Source organism: Balaenoptera acutorostrata, chromosome 2, assembly GCF_949987535.1.
Source record: "Balaenoptera acutorostrata chromosome 2, mBalAcu1.1, whole genome shotgun sequence".
In the NCBI taxonomy this organism is placed as follows: Eukaryota; Metazoa; Chordata; class Mammalia; order Artiodactyla; family Balaenopteridae; genus Balaenoptera; species Balaenoptera acutorostrata.
This window is the reverse complement of record NC_080065.1, coordinates 142,029,230-142,051,447: the sequence shown is the minus strand read 5'-3', so window position 1 is coordinate 142,051,447 and position 22,218 is coordinate 142,029,230. Positions and strand designations below refer to the sequence as shown.

General features: G+C 39.3%; 1 protein-coding gene across 2 annotated transcripts in view; it reads left to right on the top strand.

Moving 5' to 3' along the window:
* The window catches only part of SOX30 (SRY-box transcription factor 30), a 40,034-nt gene extending 30,421 nt beyond the window's left edge, over positions 1-9,613 (top strand). The window contains exon 5 of one of the 2 annotated variants that reach the window (XM_007165545.2): positions 8,690-9,613. In XM_007165545.2, the coding sequence (XP_007165607.2) occupies positions 8,690-9,071 (382 nt within the window). In that variant the 3' untranslated portion in view covers positions 9,072-9,613. The remainder of the gene's footprint in view (positions 1-8,689) is intronic. The other variant, XM_057540956.1, reaches the window with a different exon arrangement.
* Positions 9,614-22,218: the final 12,605 nt, after the last annotated feature.

Below are 22,218 nucleotides of genomic sequence, written 5' to 3'. Positions count from 1 at the left end.
CCGTGGGGATAAGGACACTGGCAGCAGAGGTCCTGGGAAGTTCTCCTTGGCGTGAGCCCTCCCAGAGTCTGCCATTAACCCCACCAAAGAGCACGGGTAGGCTCCAGTGTTGGGTTGCCTCAGGCAAAACAACCAACAGGGAGGGAACCCAGCCCCACCCATCAACAGTCAAGTGGATTAAGGTTTTACTGGGCTCTGATCGCCACAGCAACAGGGAGGGAACCCAGCCCCACCCATCAACAGTCAAGTGGATTAAGGTTTTACTGAGCTCTGACCACCACAGCAACAGTCAGCTCTACCCACCACCAGAGCCTCCCATCAAGCCTCTTAGATAGCCTCAACCACCAGAGGGCAGACAACAGAAGCAAGAAAAACTACAATCCTGCAGCCTGTGGACCAAAAACCACAGTTACAGAAAGACAGAGAAGATGAAAAGGCAGAGGGCTATGTACCAGATGAAGGAACAAGAAAAAACCCCAGAAAAACAACTAAATGAAGTGGAGATAGGCAACCTTCCAGAAAAAGAATTCAGAATAATGATGGTGAAGATGATCCAGGACCTCGGAATAAGAATGGAGGCAAAGATTGAGAAGATGCAAGAAATGATTAACAAAGACCTAGAAGAATTAAAGAACAAACAAACAGAGATGACCAATACAATAACTGAAATGAAAACTACACTAGAAGGAATCAATAGAAGAATAACTGAGGCAGAAGAACGGATAAGTGACCTGGAAGACAGAATGGTGGAATTCACTGCTGCGGAACAGACTAAAGAAAAAAGACTAAAAAGAAATGAAGACAGCCTAAGAGACCTCTGGGACAACATTAAACGCAACAACATTCGCATTATAGGGGTCCCAGAAGGAGAAGAGAGAGAGAAAGGACCAGAGAAAATATTTGAAGAGATTATAATCGAAAACTTCCCTAACATGGGAAAGGAAATAGCCACCCAAGTCCAGGAAGCGCAGAGAGTCCCATACAGAATAAACCCAAGGAGAAACACGCCGAGACACATAGTAATCAAAGTGGCAAAAATTAAAGACAAAGAAAAATTATTGAAAGCAGCAAGGGAAAAACGACAAATAACATACAAGGGAACCCCCATAAGGTTAACAGCTGATTTCTCAGCAGAAACTCTGCAAGCCAGAAGGGAGTGGCATGAAATACTTAAAGTGATGAAAGGGAAGAACCTACAACCAAGATTACTCTACCCAGCAAGGATCTCATTTAGATTTGATGGAGAAATCAAAAGCTTTACAGACAAGCAAAAGCTAAGAGAATTCAGCACCACCAAACCAGCTCTACAACAAATGCTAAAGGAACTTCTCTAAGTGGGAAACACAAGAGAAGAAAAGGACCTACAAAAACAAACCCAAAACAATTAAGAAAATGGTCATAGGAACATACATATCGATAATTACCTTAAACGTGAATGGATTAAATGCCCCAACCAAAAGACATAGACTGGCTGAATGGATACAAAAACAAGACCCATATATATGCTGTCTACAAGAGACCCACTTCAGACCTAGGGACACATACAGACTGAAAGTGAGGGGATGGAAAAAGATATTCCATGCAAATGGAAATCAAAAGAAAGCTGGAGTAGCTATACTCATATCAGATAAAATAGACTTTAAAATAAAGAATGTTACAAGAGACAAGGAAGGACACTACATAATGATCCAGGGATCAATCCAAGAAGAAGATATAACAATTATAAATATATATGCACCCAACATAGGAGCACCTCAATACATAAGGCAACTGCTAACAGCTATAAAAGAGGAAATCGACAGTAACACAATAATAGTGGGGGACTTTAACACCTCACTTACACCAATGGACAGATCATCCAAAATGAAAATAAATAAGGAAACAGAAGCTTTAAATGACACAATAGACCAGATAGATTTAATTGATATATATAGGACATTCCATCCAAAAACGGCAGATTACACGTTCTTCTCAAGTGCACACGGAACATTCTCCAGGATAGATCACATCTTGGGTCACAAATCAAGCCTCAGTAAATTTAAGAAAATTAAAATCATATCAAGCATCTTTTCTGACCACAACGCTATGAGATTAGAAATGAATCACAGGGAAAAAAACGTAAAAAAGACAAACACATGGAGGCTAAACAATACGTTACTAAATAACCAAGAGATCACTGAAGGAATCAAACAGGAAATAAAAAAATACCTAGAGACAAATGACAATGAAAACACGACGACCCAAAACCTATGGGATGCAGCAAAAGCGGTTCTAAGAGGGAAGTTTATAGCTATACAAGCCTACCTAAAGAAACAAGAAAAATCTCAAGTAAACAATCTAACTTTACACCTAAAGAAACTAGAGAAAGAAGAACAAACAAAACCCAAAGTTAGCAGAAGGAAAGAAATCATAAAGATCAGAGCAGAAATAAATGAAATAGAAACAAAGAAAACAATAGCAAAGATCAATAAAACTAAAAGTTGGTTCTTTGAGAAGATAAACAAAATTGATAAGCCATTAGCCAGACTCATCAAGAAAAAGAGGGAGAGGACTCAAATCAATAAAATCAGAAATGAAAAAGGAGAAGTTACAACAGACACTGCAGAAATACAAAACATCCTAAGAGACTACTACAAGCAACTTTATGCCAATAAAATGGACAACCTGGAAGAAATGGACAAATTCTTAGAAAGGTATAACCTTCCAAGACTGAATCAGGAAGAAACAGAAAATATCAACAGGCCAATCACAAGTAATGAAATTGAAACTGTGATTAAAAATCTTCCAACAAACAAAAGTCCAGGACCAGATGGCTTCACAGGTGAATTCTATCAAACATTTAGAGAAGAGCTAACACCCATCCTTCTCAAACTCTTCCAAAAAATTGCAGAGGAAGGAACTCTCCCAAACTCATTCTATGAGGCCACAATCACCCTGATACCAAAACCAGACAAAGACACTACAAAAAAAGAAAATTACAGACCAATATCACTGATGAATATAGATGCAAAAATCCTCAACAAAATACTAGCAAACAGAATCCAACAACACATTAAAAGGATCGTACACCACGATCAAGTGGGATTTATCCCAGGGATGCAAGGATTCTTCAATATACGCAAATCAATCAATGTGATACACCATATTAACAAATTGAAGAATAAAAACCATATGATCATCTCAATAGATGCAGAAAAAGCTTTTGACAAAATTCAACACCCATTTATGATAAAAACTCTCCAGAAAGTGGGCATAGAGGGAACCTACCTCAACATAATAAAGGCCATATATGACAAACCCACAGCAAACATCATTCTCAATGGTGAAAAACTGAAAGCATTTCCTCTAAGATCAGGAACGAGACAAGGATGTCCACTCTCACCACTATTATTCAACATAGTTCTGGAAGTCCTAGCCACGGCAATCAGAGAAGAAAAAGAAATAAAAGGAATACAAATTGGAAAAGAAGAAGTAAAACTGTCACTGTTTGCGGATGACATGATACTATACATAGAGAATCCTAAAACTGCCACCAGAAAACTGCTAGAGCTAATTAATGAATATGGTAAAGTTGCAGGTTACAAAATTAATGCACAGAAATCTCTTGCATTCCTATACACTAATGATGAAAAATCTGAAAGAGAAATTATGGAAACACTCCCATTTACCATTGCAACAAAAAGAATAAAATACCTAGGAATAAACCTACCTAGGGAGGCAAAAGACCTGTATGCAGAAAACTATAAGACACTGATGAAAGAAATTAAAGATGATACCAACAGATGGAGAGATATACCATGTTCTTGGATTGGAAGAATCAACATTGTGAAAATGAGTATACTACCCAAAGCAATCTACAGATTCAATGCAATCCCTATCAAATTACCAATGGCATTTTTTACGGAGCTAGAACAAATCATCTTAAAATTTGTATGGAGACACAAAAGACCCCGAATAGCCAAAGCAGTCTTGAGGCAAAAAAATGGAGCTGGAGGAATCAGACTCCCTGACTTCAGACTATACTACAAAGCTACAGTAATCAAGACAATATGGTACTGGCACAAAAACAGAAACATAGATCAATGGAACAAGATAGAAAGCCCAGAGATTAACCCACGCACCTATGGTCAACTAATCTATGACAAAGGAGGCAAAGATATACAATGGAGAAAAGACAGTCTCTTCAATAAGTGGTGCTGGGAAAACTGGACAGCCACATGTAAAAGAATGAAATTAGAATACTCCCTAACACCATACACAAAAATAAACTCAAAATGGATTAGAGACCTAAATATAAGACTGGACACTATAAAACTCTTAGAGGAAAACATAGGAAGAACACTCTTTGACATAAATCACAGCAAGATCTTTTTCGATCCACCTCCTAGAGTAATGGAAATAAAAACAAAAATAAACAAGTGGGACCTAATGAAACTTCAAAGCTTTTGCACAGCAAAGGAAACCATAAACAAGACGAAAAGACAACCCTCAGAATGGGAGAAAATATTTGCAAATGAATCAACGGACAAAGGATTAATCTCCAAAATATATAAACAGCTCATTCAGCTCAATATCAAAGAAACAAACACCCCAATCCAAAAATGGGCAGAAGACCTAAATAGACATTTCTCCAAAGAAGACATACAGACGGCCACGAAGCACATGAAAAGATGCTCAACATCACTAATTATTAGAGAAATGCAAATCAAAACTACAATGAGGTATCACCTCACTCCTGTTAGAATGGGCATCATCAGAAAATCTACAAACAACAAATGCTGGAGAGGGTGTGGAGAAAAGGGAACCCTCTTGCACTGTTGGTGGGAATGTAAATTGATACAGCCACTATGGAGAACAATATGGAGGTTCCTTAAAAAACTAAAAATAGAATTACCATATGACCCAGCAATCCCACTACTGGGCATATACCCAGAGAAAACCGTAATTCAAAAAGACACGTGCACCCGAATGTTCATTGCAGCACTATTTACAATAGCCAGGTCATGGAAGCAACCTAAATGCCCATCAACAGACGAATGGATAAAGAAGTTGTGGTACATATATACGATGGAATATTATTCAGCCATAAAAAGGAACGAAATTGAGTCATTTGTTGAGAAGTGGATGGATCTAGAGACTGTCATACAGAGTGAAGTAAGTCAGAAAGAGAAAAACAAATATCGTATGTTAATGCATGTATGTGGAACGTAGAAAAATGGTACAGATGAGCCAGTTTGCAGGGCAGAAGTTGAGACACAGATGTAGAGAATGGACATATGGACACCAAGGGGGGAAAACTGCGATGAGGTGGGGATGGTGATGTGCTGAATTGGGCGATTGGGATTGACATGTATACACTGATGTGTATAAAACTGATGCCTAATAAGAACCTGCAGTATAAAAAAACAAACAAAACAACTAATACTAAACTTTCATTGGGTTATTTGTATGGAAATATGTTAATATAAATGTTTCAGACATTACATGAAATTTCTAAAAATCTTATATTTGTATTTGTATGGAAATATGTATGGAAATATGTTAATATAAATGTTTCAGACATTACATGATATTTCTAAAAATCTTGTATTTGTATGGAAATATGTATGAAAATATGTTAATATAAATGTTTCAGACATTACATGAAATTTCTAAAAATCTTATATTTGTATTTGTATGGAAATATGTATGGAAATATGTTAATATAAATGTTTCAGACATTACATGAAATTTCTAAAAATCTTATATTTGTATTTGTATGGAAATATGTATGGAAATATGTTGATATAAATGTTTCAGACATTACATGAAATTTCTAAAAATCTTATATTTGTATTTGTATGGAAATATGTATGGAAATATGTTAATATAAATGTTTCAGACATTACAGGAAACTTCTAAAAATCTTATATGTTCTGGTATAATGTTATAAGTAATAATCCTAGTTATTACTTTAAAATGTATATCTCAGAAATAACTAATTTTCTTGTCAACTGCATTATTATGAACTTTCATCAAATCTTTAACCATGGTCATTTTTAAGTCTTTTGTCATTTACAGACAGTTCTGGGTGTACTCTGATGATTTTGCAAATATGTTCCTATAAAAGAGTTTCATCTTCAAGAAATTCATGGAAAAGACTCTGACAAGTACAGGTTTCTGGTAACTGACTGTACTGCTGAACTGAATGAATAAGCATTTTCAGAACTCTAATGAAAAACTGATGAACTCATAAAACTGCTAACAAAAGATCAAGATGAAAAAAAAGAAATTAATTACATGGGACTGAGTGAACTGATGAGGATGAGTATAATTTTTGTGACTTTCTGTCTGAATTAAAAAAAAGAAATCCCACAAGGACTCAGAGGAAAAGAATATACAAATCAATTTTCACTGCAAAGTAAAGGAGCTGTTACAGTGGAGGATTACTGGACTGAATGTCAATATTATGACATAGTATAAGTGTGTTTCATGTTTGGTAATTGCAATCATTGTTGCTTTTGTTGTGGTCATCCATGTACAATGCTTGGTGTCAGTCTATCTATCTCTTGTAAAAATAAAATACAGTGTGTGTGTGTGGAAAAAAAAAAAAAAAGAAAATGAACAACCCAGTTAAAAATGGACAAAAGACCTGATCAGATACCTCACCAGAGAACATATACAGATGACAATTAAGCATATGAAAAGATTCTCCACATCATATATCATTAGGGAATTGCAACTTTAAACAACATTGCAATATCACTACACACCCCTCAGAATTGCTTTTCCCACTACACCATGATGCTTCTCTAGGTATTCATTTTCATCCATGTAACCTTTTAGGATTACTCTTTTTTTTTTTGCAATAAAGTTATTTATTTATTTTTGGCTGTGTTGGGTCTTCGTTGCTGCATGCGGGCTTTCTCTAGTTGCAGCAAGCAGGGGCTACTCTTCGTTGTGGTGCGCGGGCTTCTCATTGGGGTGGCTTCTCTTGTTGCGAAGCACTGGCTCTAGGCACACAGGCTTCAGTAGTTGTGGCACGCAGGCTCAGTAGTTGTGGCTTATGGGCTCTAGAGTGCAGGTTCAGTAGTTGTGGCATACGGGCTTAGTTGCTCCGCGGCATGTGAGATCTTCCCAGACCAGGGCTCGAACCTGTGTCTCCTGTATTGGCAGGCAGATTCTTAACCACTATGCCACCTGGGAAGTCCAGGATTACTCTTATCTTTACTGATCTTTTTGTTCTCCAAATATAATACTAACTTGTTTTTACCACACCAATATAGCCATGTGATGTTTGCATTATAGCACACTTTAGCACATATCAAGTATATACTACCTGGATTTTAGATTTTTTTTAAATTAAATTCTCCACCAAACCTTGTGTAATATCTTGCCTATATTGAGTCCTAAAAGAATAGTTAGTAGGTGAATTGTTCCTAGCTGAAGAGAAGAAGGCTTTGTGGAGGAAGTAGATTTGAGCACACCCTTGAAGTATTTGTGGAATCCAATGGATGGAGAGATCTAAAGGTGGAAGAGCTACGGAGCAAAGTCATAGTAGCTGCAAGTACAATGTATTCAGGACGTATGTATTAAATTAAAAATGCCTGAATGAGGATGTGGCAGTAGGAATGGAAACCTGAAACGTTTCAGAAACTAGGTGATATTGAACACGGGCAGGGTCCCTAGCACTTGAAGATTTGGGGGTAGGACACCAACCACTGAAGAAACCCTATATTTCCAAAGAATTTGAGATGATAGTCTATTATGTCAGTCATACTTATATTTTTAAAGGGAAGGAGACAAAGTTGACCTTTTAAAAAAAAAATGTGGGAGCATGAAATGAAACACCCAGCTTGTCTTGGGTTTTGCTAATGAGCATGATTATTATGCTTATATTATCTGTCACTAGATGGAGTCCATGAGTCCAGGCAACTTTTGGTTGGACTTTTCTACGTAACTCTCCCTATGATTCCTGTTCTGTGCCTTTGAAAGGTGGAGTAATACTTTCTTTAAAAAATTGACAAATGGGTTTGAATGGCAGAATTTTTAGATTTGCCTTACAAGAAAAACCATTAGTTTGTAAAACAGCAAATTAATCTTTTCAATTCTTCACATTCCCACACTCCAAATTTTTTTTTGGAAAAGATCTCTAAAACCACAGTTTAATATCAGTTCTAAATCTTTCTGGTATTGAGTGTTTTAATATAATTAATTATTGAATGTGAATTTAAAAATTAAGTTGTTATCCTCTGTTCGAGTGCCCTCCCCCATCCCCAAGATCTCTTGATTTCAACCCAGTTATACATTTCCCCCCACCTCCTGTAAATTTTGCTTCAAATACTAGTAAGAACAATTGTTACACTGCTTACTAAGTGTCAATATTTAGCACAGCACAGCAGGTACCTGCATTTCTAAAACCTTACATGGCATAAGGCATCATGAGAGAAAGGCCCAGATAAGTAATTTTTCTTTATCAAGGCTGCCAAAGGTAAGAAACCTGAGGCTGATAATAGGTAATAGTTATAAGCTTACTTTGCCAATTGTTTTATGTTGGGACTAGGCAACATGTGGATGAGTACATGAAGTAGTTGCAGAAAGTTATCTTGGGAGCTCTCTAGGCCCCAGTTAAACTTGCTCAGTTAATCTGTATACAAGGCAACATGTGGACAAGTTATGATCGAATTCCTTTTTTGTCTTTCTGCTACAGCACGTGCCCTTATAGTCGGCCTCCTTTTGGCTATGGAAATTTTCCAAGTTCAGTGCCAGAATGCCTTGGTTATTATGAAGACAGATACCAAAAACATGAGACTATGTTTTCAGCTTTAAATAGAGACTATCTTTTTAGAGACTACCCAGATGAACGTGCTCACGGCGAAGATTCTCGGAGTTGTGAGAGCATGGATGGAACCTGTTACTGTAACAGTCATAGCCGCAGTGGGGAAGAATACTTAAATCCCGTGCCTCAGCTGGACCCTGGAGCCTTGGAAAGTGTCTTCACGGCCCCGACATCAATTCCCTCTAACATCCAGCAAGTCAATGTCACTGACAGTGATGAGGAGGAAGAAGAAAAAGTGCTCAGGAATTTATAATTATAAAACAAATATGCACAGAAAATAAACATTTCTTAAAATATATTCTGGGTCACTTGATGTGAGAAAAAAAGCCTAGAATGCTTTGCTGAGAGTTTTTAGCCATGATCTGAGGAGTCAAAACCAAATGCAATTTATGCCTTCATAAAGTTTTGATTAGTGAAACTGGAATCCTGATGTTTCATCATAGGAATATTTAAGATATGAAGTAGTTTATTTTTATGGCTGAAATTTGCATCAGCGTATATTATCATTACTTTATCTTGGAACGTGCAAAACACTGAATCCTCACAATTATATGTGAGGGGAAAGGGGGGGTGTATATTCTGGCATGACAAGTGTGATTTGTATTTTATCTCAGGATACATTTATTTTTCTTTATATGATGTTTTGTTTGGTGTTTATGTAATACTTATGGATGTTTCAGTTTTTATGTAACATTTTGAAAATATTTTGATAACTTTTAGTAGTAAATTGGGACTCAGTTACTAAATTTAATTTACACTGATAACCAATTATAAGTTGCAAATGTGTTTTAATGGAACCTGAGTAATTCCTTCAGCTAAATTAGTCATTTCTGTTCCTAAACATTTTCATCATCTTTTTTGGATATCTTTTTACATTTGGTATGCATTGTTCTACTTTTGTTATAATTAAATAAACATAGAGAAAATTGTTCTTGTTGGATGTTTTCTGTTTGGGAGATAGAAATAAGCAAAATGAGTATTGTTCAAATGAGAATGGGTTCCATACCACATGCAGATATTCATTTTTACTTAATAGTCTCTAGAATTGTACAGATCCTATTAGCTTACTTGAAACTGTATCAGCAAAGATGGTGTGCACATATTATGATGCCATTTCCAAACTCTTTACAGATGTGTACCTATGACTTAAGCACTCCCTAAATGGAAGAGCTCTTCCAGATTTGGTTCAGGCAGCTGTCTTTTCAGGTAGACTACCTATTTCCTCTTCATTTGTTAGGTCTGGTATGTTTTGACCCTGCTCCTTCATCTGCTGTGTGTTTTTCTGTCGTCTCGTTTTGCTTATCTTACTGTGTTTGGGGTCTCCTTTTCACAGGCTGCAGGTTCATAGTTCCCGTTGTTTTTGGTATCTGTCCCCAGTGGCTAAGGTTGGTTCAGTGGGTTGTGTAGGCTTCCTGGTGGAGGGAACTAGTGCCTGAGTTCTGGTGAATGAGGCTGGATCTTGTCTTTCTGGTGGGCACGTCCACGTCTGGTGGTGTGTTTTGGGGTGTCTGTGGTCTTATTATGATTTTAGGCAGCCTCTCTGCTAATGGATGGGGCTGTGTTCCTGTCTTGCTAGTTGTTTGGCATAGGGTGTCCAGCACTGTAGCTTGCTGGTCGTTGAGTGAAGCTGGGTCTTGATGTTGAGATGGAGATCTCTGAGAGATTTTTGCCGTTTGGTATTACGTGGAGCTGGGAGGTCTCTTGTGGACCAGTGTCCTGAAGTTGGCTCTCCCACCTCAGAGGCACAGCCCTGATGCCTGGCTGGAGCACCAAGAGCCTTTCATCCACACGGCTCTTCAGTATTTCAGATGCAGCCTCGTAGGGATTGCAGAATCTGGGTGAGGTGGCTGAATTTTTTCCCTATATCTGAGAGATCTGCATAATCATCCTAGCAACCTGACGGCGGCGCGGGCGACCCAGCCCCGAGCTCGCGTTGACCAGGCCCCAGGCAGCTGTCTTTAAAACCATGGAGTTCATTTAAGAGCACATGGAATTTGTTTAATTCACAATGAGCAAAAAAATCCTATTTGCGATGTGGCCTCTGGGTAAATGCCCACTTATGGATGGAGAGAACCATATTAGAACAGGATCAGAACCACCAGAGTTGGGATCAGGGTAAAAGAGATCTACAAGACACAAAGTGAATTGATGATCAGAAATAGCCACAAACCAATACACTTTTCTCTCAAATGATCTGTGTAATTTATGCAAATTGAGATCTTTTACTTAAAACTGCTTGGAAATTATGTATGGAAACCTATTCTAAGCTTCCAACTTCTTCCTTTACTAAACCTGTTCCTTAAGCAAAGGCTGTTACTGTATGATACATTTCATCAACCATATACTTAATTGTATGTAACATTTCCTCTTCCCAATAAAATTTTTATTTTCACATTTTATATTTATTATTACTCTGTGCCATATCATTTGAATGTGGTTAAAGACCAAAACTTGAATTTCTTGGTAGAGAATAAACATGTAACTTCACATTGGAGCTACAGCACATTTGACGTCTACACCATGACAGATGTCTACACCTTTGTATGTGACAGTTTGAGCCATTTTATCCCATTTCATTTTAATCACACCTTAGTGACTGAACTGGGTTTTGATCACAAACTTTATTCTTTTTTTTACTGAAGTATAGCTCATTTACAATTTATATTAGTTTCAGGTATAAACAGTGATTCAATGTTTTTATAGATTATACTCCATTTAAAGTTATTATAAAATACTGGCTATATTCCCTGTGCTGTACACTATATCCTCGTAGCTTGTTTTATACAAAGTAGTTTGTACCTCTTAATCCCCTATCCCTATCTTGCCCCTCTCCCATTCCCTGTACTCACTGGTAATCACTAGTTTGTTCTTTATCCTGTGAGTCTGTTTCTGTTTTGCTATAGTTGTTTGTTTTATTTTTTAGATTCCTCATGTAAGTGAAAACATACAGTATTTGTCTTTCTCTGTCTGACTTATTTCATTAAGCATAATAGGGAATTTCCTTGCGGTTCAGTGGTTAGGACTCTGCGCTTCCACTGCAGGGGACACGGGTCCCTCCTGGTCGGGGAACTAAGATCCCTCATGCTGCGTGATGTGGCCAAAAAAAAAAAAAAAAAAAAAAGGCATAATACCCTCCAGCTCCATCCATGTTGTTGCAAATGGCAACATTTCATTCTTTTTATGGCTGAGTAATATTCCATTTGTGTGTGTGTGTGTGTGTGTGTGTGTGTTTATCTTCTTTATCTATTCATCTATTGATGGACACTTAGTTTGCTTCCACATCTTGTATTTCCCGAAATTATTTGACCAAATATTGTCAGAATATCTAAAAGGCTTGGGTTCCAGCTAACACCTTTAGAGAAAGACTGCTCTTGACTTTCTAAATTTGGTAATTCAGCTACTTGAAAGTTGGGACTAAATCTATTTTCAGTCTATTTGCAGTGAAAAGAACAATGCTGCTGTGAACATTGGGGTGCGTCTATCTTTTCGAATTAATGTTTTCCTTTTCTTTGGATATATACCCAGGAGTGGAATTGCTGGATCATATGATGGCTCTATTTTTAGTTTTTTGAGGAACCTTCATGCTGTTTTCCGTAGTGGCTTCACCAGTTTACATTTCTAAAAACAGTGTACTAGGGTTCCCTTTTTTCCACGTCTGTGCCAACATTTGTTATTTGTAGGCTTTTTGGTTATAGCCATTCTGAGAGGTGTGAGGCAATATCTTCAACAGACCTTGTTCTTATAGACAAATTTGTTGGGGGAATCCCTTTGTAAGGCAGTGGAATAATATAGAGGATAGTTCAGTGTGTCCTAACTATCTGTGTTCAGGCTAGTCCTTCCCCAATCTTCATTTTAATGGCTATTGAGTCAGGGCTACTCTTTTAATCTTCTTCCTTCTCTCCCTTAATGCTGGGATCAGAAGTCAGTTTAGATTGCTTCAGATCCACAATATAATTTGGTCTGGGAAATATGGGTATCTCTTAGGTGAAACAATATCCAATAGCAGTTAAGCATGCCTAGCTGCAGATGCCCATATCTGCTCATTTATAGCTCTTCAAACCACTGTTAGCTCTGACTAGAGACCTATAGACTAAACAAAACCCTGCCCTATTGGAATGAATTCATTTGCCTCTCCAAGTCATCAAAGTGAAATTCTCTAAGCTTGAAACCACAAGCACTTTCTAATAGGTTTCAAGGCCTCATTTATTCTTATTGTAAATTGGAGGTAACCATATTTGTAATAAGAATAACTTCCTTTCAAAGTGTGTTGAATGTCACTCAGACTGTTTTGTGCTTTGGACAAATCTGCCCTTCTTATTTGCAAATAAAAATTCTTTTCCCTGCAAATAGACTGAAAATAGATTTAGTCCCAACTTCAAGTAGTTGAATTATCAAATTTAGAAAGTCAAGAACAGTCTTTTTCTAAGGGTGTTAGTTGGAACCCAAACCTTTTAGATATTCTGACAATATTTGGTCAAATAATTTTGGGAAATATATGCTGTGTCCCCACCTTGGAGAGTGCCAATGCCTATCGTCTTTGCAAAGCTTCTCAAAAATCTTGACGTGAAGAAACATGTTGAGCTCTGTTTATCTCAGTGCTCCCCTACCTGAGCGTGAGTATCCTTTTTTCTTTTAACATAATGTCTACTAACAGATTTCACTCCGGAAAATGCTGCTTATGGCTGTTGCTTCGGTTTTCAGTCATTGGCTTCACATATGGTTTTCTGCATTGATCGGAAAAAATCGTTAAATCCTTTACTGAAAGAAGGTGGTGGCTAATTAAACTGTATTCTGCATTAAATATCTGATGGTCTTAAAAGACAGAAGAACTGAAACCTAGAGTTGTTATAAATTTTGATTGTCCACTAAACTGACTTTTTAATGAAAGTTGATATTGCACCCAAGAATTTGAGTGGGCAAATGTGCTAAATTCCCATATAAGTGTATTTTTCACAGTGAAAACCAGCTGTCAGAAGGATTATTCCTGAGCCAAAAATACAAGCTACTTTTGAAAGTTCCAGTTTGGAAATGATTTCAAAATGAAATTCTGGGGGTTCTATGCATTACTTGCAATATTTTAAAGTAGTATAATTTTGATGTGAACAGCATAATTCTGAAAAATCTGTCCTACATGTTAGAACAGACTCTGCTGAGAAACATCCTTTTCTAGCTTTCTGACTCATCTTAACTTTTTAGGGTTTTAGAGAAATTCCAAGAGTTTCACAATAAAACTACTTTTCTGAAAACAAGTGTGGAAGGAGTTACTTTCTAATTCTACTTGATGAAAAATTCCACATCCTCTAGACAGATTTACCCTTTATCTCTACTTTCCTCATTCTAACTGCCTGACCAAACCCTACGTGTCTCTTTTCTGATGGGTAACACACACAAATCTTAGTAAACTTTTCACTAAATGATGAATGCTTGCAGGAAAAAGGGGGAGATGGGAATGTAGGAGGAGGACCATTTGCTGCACCTTAAATCCCTGGCTCCTCTGAAACCACTTCAGGGAAATGTTTTATTTCTGAAAAATAATGAACAGCATTTTATATATATTCTTTTTCGGAGTAAGATCTTCCAAAAGCTATGTTCGTGCCTGTATTCCCTGGGACACTGTCTGTGGAGGCTGATAACCCCTCCTGGAAAGGGTCTTTTAAGCTGTGCATAATTACATGGGTCACAGGCAATGGAAAGGTATGGGGGTGACTAACCGTCCTGGTTTGCCCAGTACTGAGGGGTTGCAGGGGTGGAGGTCATGGGACCTAGGACCAGTGATAAAACCAGAAAATTCCTGGGCAAACTGAGATAAACTGATCATTCTAGTGAATACAGTGAGTATAGAATCAGCTGGATCTATGCAGATCTATGCTTGTGCACATTGTGCAATGCAGCTGTAGAGTTTGAAATGACTGAGCTTCACTCACGAAGGCAGATTATAGCTGAACTTGTGTTGGGCCTATTAGAAAGGCATGGAGTAAGTTACAGGATACATAGGGACTGTAAGAGAACTGGAGATACATAACTGTTAGTGCCTGGGTTGCTTTTATTAGATAGCTCCAAGTTTGCTTAAAGGCAAAAGAAAAATGATCCAAGCTGTACCTTTTAGTAATATTTCACTATATAAACCAGGGAGAGAAAACATTTTTGTGAATATGGAGTCTTTGTTTTAAACTTTCTTACTGTTTCCCCAACAATGATAGTGGAATATTGGCCAGAGTCCTTAGGACAATGCAAAGCTGGGCTGTTTTGGCACACATAATATTCCAACTCTATACATTTTTAAGTGTCTCTGAGACACTAGATATGGTGGTGTCTTTCAGATGTGGTCAGTGCACTGCTTCCAACAAAATGATCTGGGATGCTTGTTAAAAATGCAGCCATTCCCTAGATCTGTAGAATCAGAATCTCTCTGGCTAGAGCCTGGGAATACACATTTTAAATAAGCTCCTCAGGTGATTCTTAAGCACTCCTACCTTTGACACCATGTAAAGTTTGCAAGACATTTAAAATTTTGTTATGAAAACAATATAACTCTACTAAAGGGAATCTTCAGAGAAGAAAAAACCTGTAATCCATCCAATAATTGTTTTTATTTTATGATGGTCTTTCTATATTTGCCCACATACACACATTTTTCACACTGTTGTAATCACAACACATACACAATTTTGCATATACACAAATTTGCATTTCCTCAATATTTTATCACGAGCTGTTTTTCATACTCTGCAGCTTCCTAAGTGATGACTTTTCATGTTTGCATAATATTGCTTCAGGCGGCTGTGCCATAACGAATCATATGAAAGGGTTAGGTTTGCAGTTTCAGTAGTTTGTCCTAGTAAATTTCAATGATGAGATTTCAGAGTGAGCACTCTTACAGACTAGAGGCTTCTATATGAGAGAAAAGTAAATTTTTAACTAGTTTAATCCACTATAATTTTGTGTTTTCTGTCACATGCTGCTGGAGCAGATTCTAACTCATTCAGAATTCTTCCCCTCCAGAAGGTTTTCTCTAACCCTCAAAGACTTAGTTGTTCCTGCTTTGTATTCCCACAGCACCTTCATTTATATCTCCCACTACATTCTAAGCTCCTTGAGGGCCAACCAGGGCAAGTATTTTAGAAATTAGAAAAATAAATATATGGTGGCCAACAGACTAACAGACACAGCTCTGTATTCTCAGCTTCAGTGACTAATGGAATTCATAAGCTGCCTGACAAGCACTGCTTCCCATGATTGATTGCCCATAAGAATTACCAGTGAACTTAAAAAAAAAAAAAGCAGGGCTTCCCTGGTGGCGCAGTGGTTGAGAGTCTGCCTGCTAATGCAGGGGACGCGGGTTCGAGCCCTGGTCTGGGAGGATCCCACATGCCGCGGAGCGACTGGGCCCGTGAGCCACAATTACTGAGACTGAGCGTCTGGAGCCTGTGCTCCGCAACAAGAGAGGCCGCGATAGTGAGAGGCCCGCGCACCGCGATGAAGAGTGGCCCCTGCTCGCCACAACTAGAGAAAGCCCTCGCACAGAAATGAAGACCCATCACAGCAAAAATAAATAAATAAATAAAATTTAAAAAAAAAAAGCAACAACAACAAAAATTCCTGGATCTACAGAATTTGAATATTTGAGGATGGGAACTGGGAGTCTGTATCTTTTTTTTAATAAATTTATTTATTTTATTTATTTATTTTTGGCTGTGTTGGGTCTTCGTTGCTGTGCGCGGGCTTTCTCTAGTTGCGGTGAGCGGGGGCTACTCATCGTTGCAGTGTGCGGGCTTCTCATTGCGGTGGCTTCCCTCATTGTGGAGCGTGGGCTCTAGGTGTGCGGGCTTCAGTACTTGCGGCACGTGGGCTCGGCAGTTGTGGCTCACGGGCTCTAGAGCACAGGCTCAGTAGTTGCGGGGCACGGGCTTAGCTGCTCCGCGGCATGTGGGATCTTCCCGGACCAGGGCTCGAACCCGTGTCCCCTGCATTAGCAGGCGGATTCTCAACCACTGTGCCACCAGGGAAGTCCTGGGAGTCTGTATCTTTAAAACGCTCCCCAGATAATTCTGAATCCCACCAGGCAATGATTCACAAAATGGCATTTGGGAGCTATGGTACAGCTTCAGGATTTTCCTCTCACGAACATTTCATTTTTCTCTCTGTCTTCTTCGTGTCGCTTTAAGAGTCAATAGTTCAGTGAATTTCCAAGCTCAATTAAAGTCATTGTTGAGCTCTCTTTAATTTGAGAGTGGCTCCTAAAACATAAAGGAGTAGAGAGAGATTGACCAGGAAGGTTTTTACACTAATAGTAAATACAAGCACAGAAATAATTTTCTTTTCAAAGCACTTATCACTAAATGTAATTATCTCACTTATTTGTTTCCTTGTTTATTTTCTCCCCACCAACCATGGCTAGAATCTTCAAGAGAAGAGGGACATTGTGTTTCTTGCTTGACGAATTATCCCTAATACCTAGCACTGTGCCTGCAGTGTATTGCATGCTCAATAAATATTTGTTGGATTAATTAATAGATAGAAGCTACACTTTACTGAACAGCTACTATGTGCAACTGTATCTGGTATGTTATGGGATTATCTCAGTCTTCATAACAAGCTTGTAAATAGTTGTTTTCTTTATTTAACCAATGAAAAAACTGAGGACTTAAAGAAGTGAAGTGACTTATCCAAGGCCACCCACCAAGTGGAAGAAACTGAGACTCAGGAACAATTGACTTGTCCCACATCAAAAATCTCCTCTGTGGAGGAGCAGAACTCAGGTCTGCCAGGGGACAGTTCAACTTTGTACAGAAATAGAGTGCGTAAATTTGTAGTTATGACGTATTCAAACATTTTCTTAAAATATCTGTGATATTATGATTTATAACAATAAATGCAGATTTGGTCTTTGTCTCTGGCACAGAGCTTCTAAAACCCTTGGAATCCCCAAAGTGATCAGAGAACTAGGAACATCTTTTTTTCTAATAGTTGGTCTTCGACCCTGGTTCCTGATGCAGGGCTCCTGAAACCCTTGTAGTTTTCTGGGTGATAGGAGTGTCTTTGTTCCGATGAGGTGACTCTGGGTGGGCTCCTGGATGACGGCTGGATGAGTGCTGGTCAGCCACCAGAAAGACCAAGCCATGATTAGAAGCTTGGAATTTTCGGCCCCGCCCCCCATTCTCTTGAGAAGGGAGAAGGGCTGAAAATGGAGTTAATGATCTATCATGCCTATGTGATGAAGCCTCCATAAAAATTCCCAAAGTATGAGGTTCAGAGAGCGTCCAGATTGAATATTTGAAGCTGCTGGGAGAGTAGCATGCCTGGGGAGGGCATGGAAGCTTCATGCCCTTTTCCCTATACCTTGTCCTGATGCATGTCTTCATCTGGATGGTCCTGACTTATATCCGTTTATTACTGTTTATAATAAACTGGTAATCTAGTAAGTAAAATGTTTCTCTGAGTTCTGTGAGCCACTCTAACAAATTGGTTGAATCCTAGCAGAGGGTCACTGGGAAGCTTCATTCTATAGCTGTCAGTCGGAATCACAGGTGGTAACCTGGGAATATGACTGGTGTCTGAAGTAGGGTGGAAACAGTCTTGTGGGACTGAGTCCTTCACCTGTAGGGTCTGACATTATCTCCAGGTGGATGGTGTCAGAGTTAGCTACATTGTAGAATACCCAGCCAGTGTCATGGAGAATTGCCTGTTGGTGGTGTGGGAAATGCCCCCCTGCCCCAGGTTGGAATTGGTGATCAGAACCATTTCAGTGCCCTAAAATGAAGCCAACTTTTCTTTGTTCTAAATTTCTTTTTATAAGAAATTTTACTCTTTTCAGTGAATTAGGAAAACACAGGAAAGCCCCAAATCCTAGAAGACTATCCTCCCATAACTTTTCTGTGCAAATATAGTTATGCATATATTTTTTCTAATTTTAAATATATTCATTGTTATTTCATGCTTATATATGAGTAATGATTATTATAAAAATTTATAGCAGTGAACACACTAAAAAAGTGTAATCACCGTAATTCAGTCATTCAGAATTAATCATAGTTCATCAGTCATTTTGGTTCATATATTTTTGCAGACTTTTTCACACATACACACAGTTACAAAAATGAGATCATAATAGGACTTAAGATACAACTCCCTCTTTCTTTTAACGTAATATGCCATAAACAGTTTTCCATGACACAAGATTTGTTCCACAACATGATTTCCAAAAACTTTTTATTATGAAAAATTTCAAACTATATAAAAGTAGCATAGGACTTCCCTGGTGGCACAATGGTTAAGAATCTGCCTGCCAACGCTGGGGACATGGGTTCAAGCCCTGGTCCGGGAAGATCCCACATGCTGCAGAGCAACTAAGCCCATGCACCACAACTACTGAGCCTGCACTCTAGAGCCCGCGAGCCACAACTACTGAGCCCGCGAGTCACAACTACTGAGCCTGCATGCCACAACTACTGAAGCCCAGGCGCCTAGAGCGCATGCTCCGCAACAAGAGAAGCCACCGCAATGAGAAGCCCGTGCATGGCAACAAAGAGCAGCCCCCGCTCACCACAACTAGAGAAAGCCCACGTGCAGCAACGAAGACCCAACGCAGCCAAAAATAAATAAATAAGTAAAATTATTAAAAAGAAGCATAAATACTATCATAAAATTTCTGTACCTATCACTCACATTCGACAGTCACCAATGCTATACTTTCCTACCCTCCCACCCCCACCCCCCATGGAGTTTTAAAAAGCAGATTGCAAATATTATTTTATCCATAAACATTTTAGTATATATCTCTAAAAGACTGGGACTCAAAAAAAAAAAAAAGAAAAACCAAAATTGTAATCATTCATTAATATCAAATATCCAGCATTCAAGTTTCCCAGTTGTCTCATAAATGACCTTTTTTTTTTTTTTTTTTTTTTTTTTACAACTGTATGTTTGAGTCAGGATTCAAGAAAGGTCTTCCCATTGCATTTGGTTCAGATATATCCTAAGTCTCTTTCTCTGTATGTTCCCATTTTGTCTTTTGTTTTTCTTGTATTTTTTTATTGTTGAAGAAGAAACTAGGTTTGTTTTGTAGAGTACTTACATTCTGAATTTTCCTGATTGCATTCCCTTGCTGTCATTTAACATGCTTCTCTGTCCTCTGAATTTTCTATAAATTGGTGGTTAGATCTAGAGTTTTGATCAGAACACTTCTTGGTGGTGGGTTGTACTTCTACCAGGAAGAACTAATCTAGAATACAACTTTTAATGGTTTACTTGTATTGATATAACATAATCCCTTTAATCAATCCCTTTCTATTGGAATTTAAATTATTTCTGACATGTATTGTGATTACCAACACGGAGAGGACAACAAATTCTTTTGTTTAGAATAGATTCCTGTAAGTAAATTCAGTGCCAGAGCTTAAAAAGTCTGACCTTGTAAAAGTTTCCATGGAGTTAAACTTTCTTTTTTTTTGTATATATAAATTTATTTATTTATTGGCTGCATTGGGTCTCTGTTGCTGCGTGCGGGCTTTTCTCTGGTTGCAATGAGCGGGGGCTACTCTTTGTTGCGGTGCGTGGGCTTCTCATTGCAGTGGCTTCTCTTGTTGTGGAGCACAGGCTCTAGGCGTGAGGGCTTCAGTAGTTGTGGCTCACGGGCTCTAGAGCGCAGGCTCAGTAGTTGTGGCGCACGGGCTTAGTTGCTCCGTGGCATGTGGGATCTTCCCGGACCAGGGCTCGAACCCGTGTCCCCTGCATTGACAGGCGGATTCTTAATCACTGCGCCACCAGGGAAGTCCCGGAGTTAAACTTTCTAAGAGGCTCTCTTGTTTCCTCTGAGCTAGGCCAAAGCACAAAGGCTGGTTGTGTCTGGGGTTAACTGAGAAGATGTCCCATTCTACTGAGGTCGCTCTCACTTTGGTTCACTGTTGCCAATGCCAGCGAGCAGTGCAGAGGCTGCACATAGAACCAGGGCTCCATGATGGCAGATGCAGCCACTCTCCACCTCAGCCCCAGACCTCACTTCGTCTCAGGCCAGCAGCCCACACATCTCAGTCTCAGCCCCTTCTTCGCACTGAGTGAAGAGACTCAGCATGTGGAGTGAAGGGTCTGCCAGGCCAGAGGAGCGCTTGTTCCCTTGGATCCTTATTAGGTTTATAATGCCTGGATTCTGGGTTCATGACTTCTGGTGGCACCACAGGTACTTAGCTTAGCTCCTCCCACATGATAACTTGTTTGCCATTGGGCTTAGTCAAGGGGTCAGTGCAGCAGGCCAGCCTAAGTCTCCCACACAGCTTTTGTTGGGAACCAAGACATCTGAATCATTCTGGTACCTCTAAAAGCTCAGTTCTTCACCAGAAGATGAAGCAGCCCCTTCTCCACTCTGGTTTGTAGGAGAATGGAGGGGCAATCCCACCCCACTTCCAGCCTGGGAGTGTTGAACTCTTGTCATATAATGGTGCAAGCCTGTAACAGGCAAGATAGAGCAGGTCAACTTCTGACTCCCCTTGGCCTGAGAAGACAGTCCAAAGCACTGATGAAGACAGAAGCACTTCACACTTGCAAGGGATCTTACTGAGAAAGCAAGAAGACCAAGCAGGTGACTTTAAGGAGCTGGGAGAAGTGACTCGAGCAGAGGCCCTGTGCTCCGGCTGCCCCAGTCTTGGGTGGGACCACACCTTGCAACAAATGGGCAGAGGTCGGTGTAGATCTGGAAGTAGGTAAAGATGCTGAATATAAACAAAAATGATAATAGAGCCTACTGATTCAAGACACTGAATTCTGCTGCCTTGAGAGGAACTTTGTAACATTCCAGCCTTGTTTAGCTTATCAAACCTGGATGGAGCAAAAGCCCCAGGATCCACCCACTCCATCAGAAACAAGTCTGAATAAGCCAGGCACTGTCCATCAGATACCCAGGCATTTTGATGGTTCAGTTCTGACCTCCAGCCAAATGTAAATCGAGAACTCCAAGTCATCCATCATGCTTTAGCCACGCGTGAGGTTAATACCCTGTCTTTGAGAAGCACACAAAGGGCCATTTGAGTAGGAAAGTCCCACCTAATCCCACTGAAACACATAGCCCACATTTGGATCATCTTTCCGAACAGCGTCTTGGTTTGGAAGGCACAGCTGTCGCTGAGATCCCTGAATACAGCCTGCTGTTCTCTGTGGAAGTGAGGGTAGACGAGCGTGGTTAACTTGAGATACACTAAAGCCCTCCAGACTGCCCCTTCCTCCAAATAGCCAGGCTGCTGGGAGCCAGATGCTGGTGTTTGCCATAGTATTCATCTCTGCTTGCCAGTGGGCAAAGCTGGGTAGTAGCTGAACTTTTCGTAGGACTTTAGGAATATCAGCACCCCTCTCAGGGGTTTGGTTCCACTGAACCAAGGCACAAACGGGCTCTGCTTCACACTGGAAAGTCC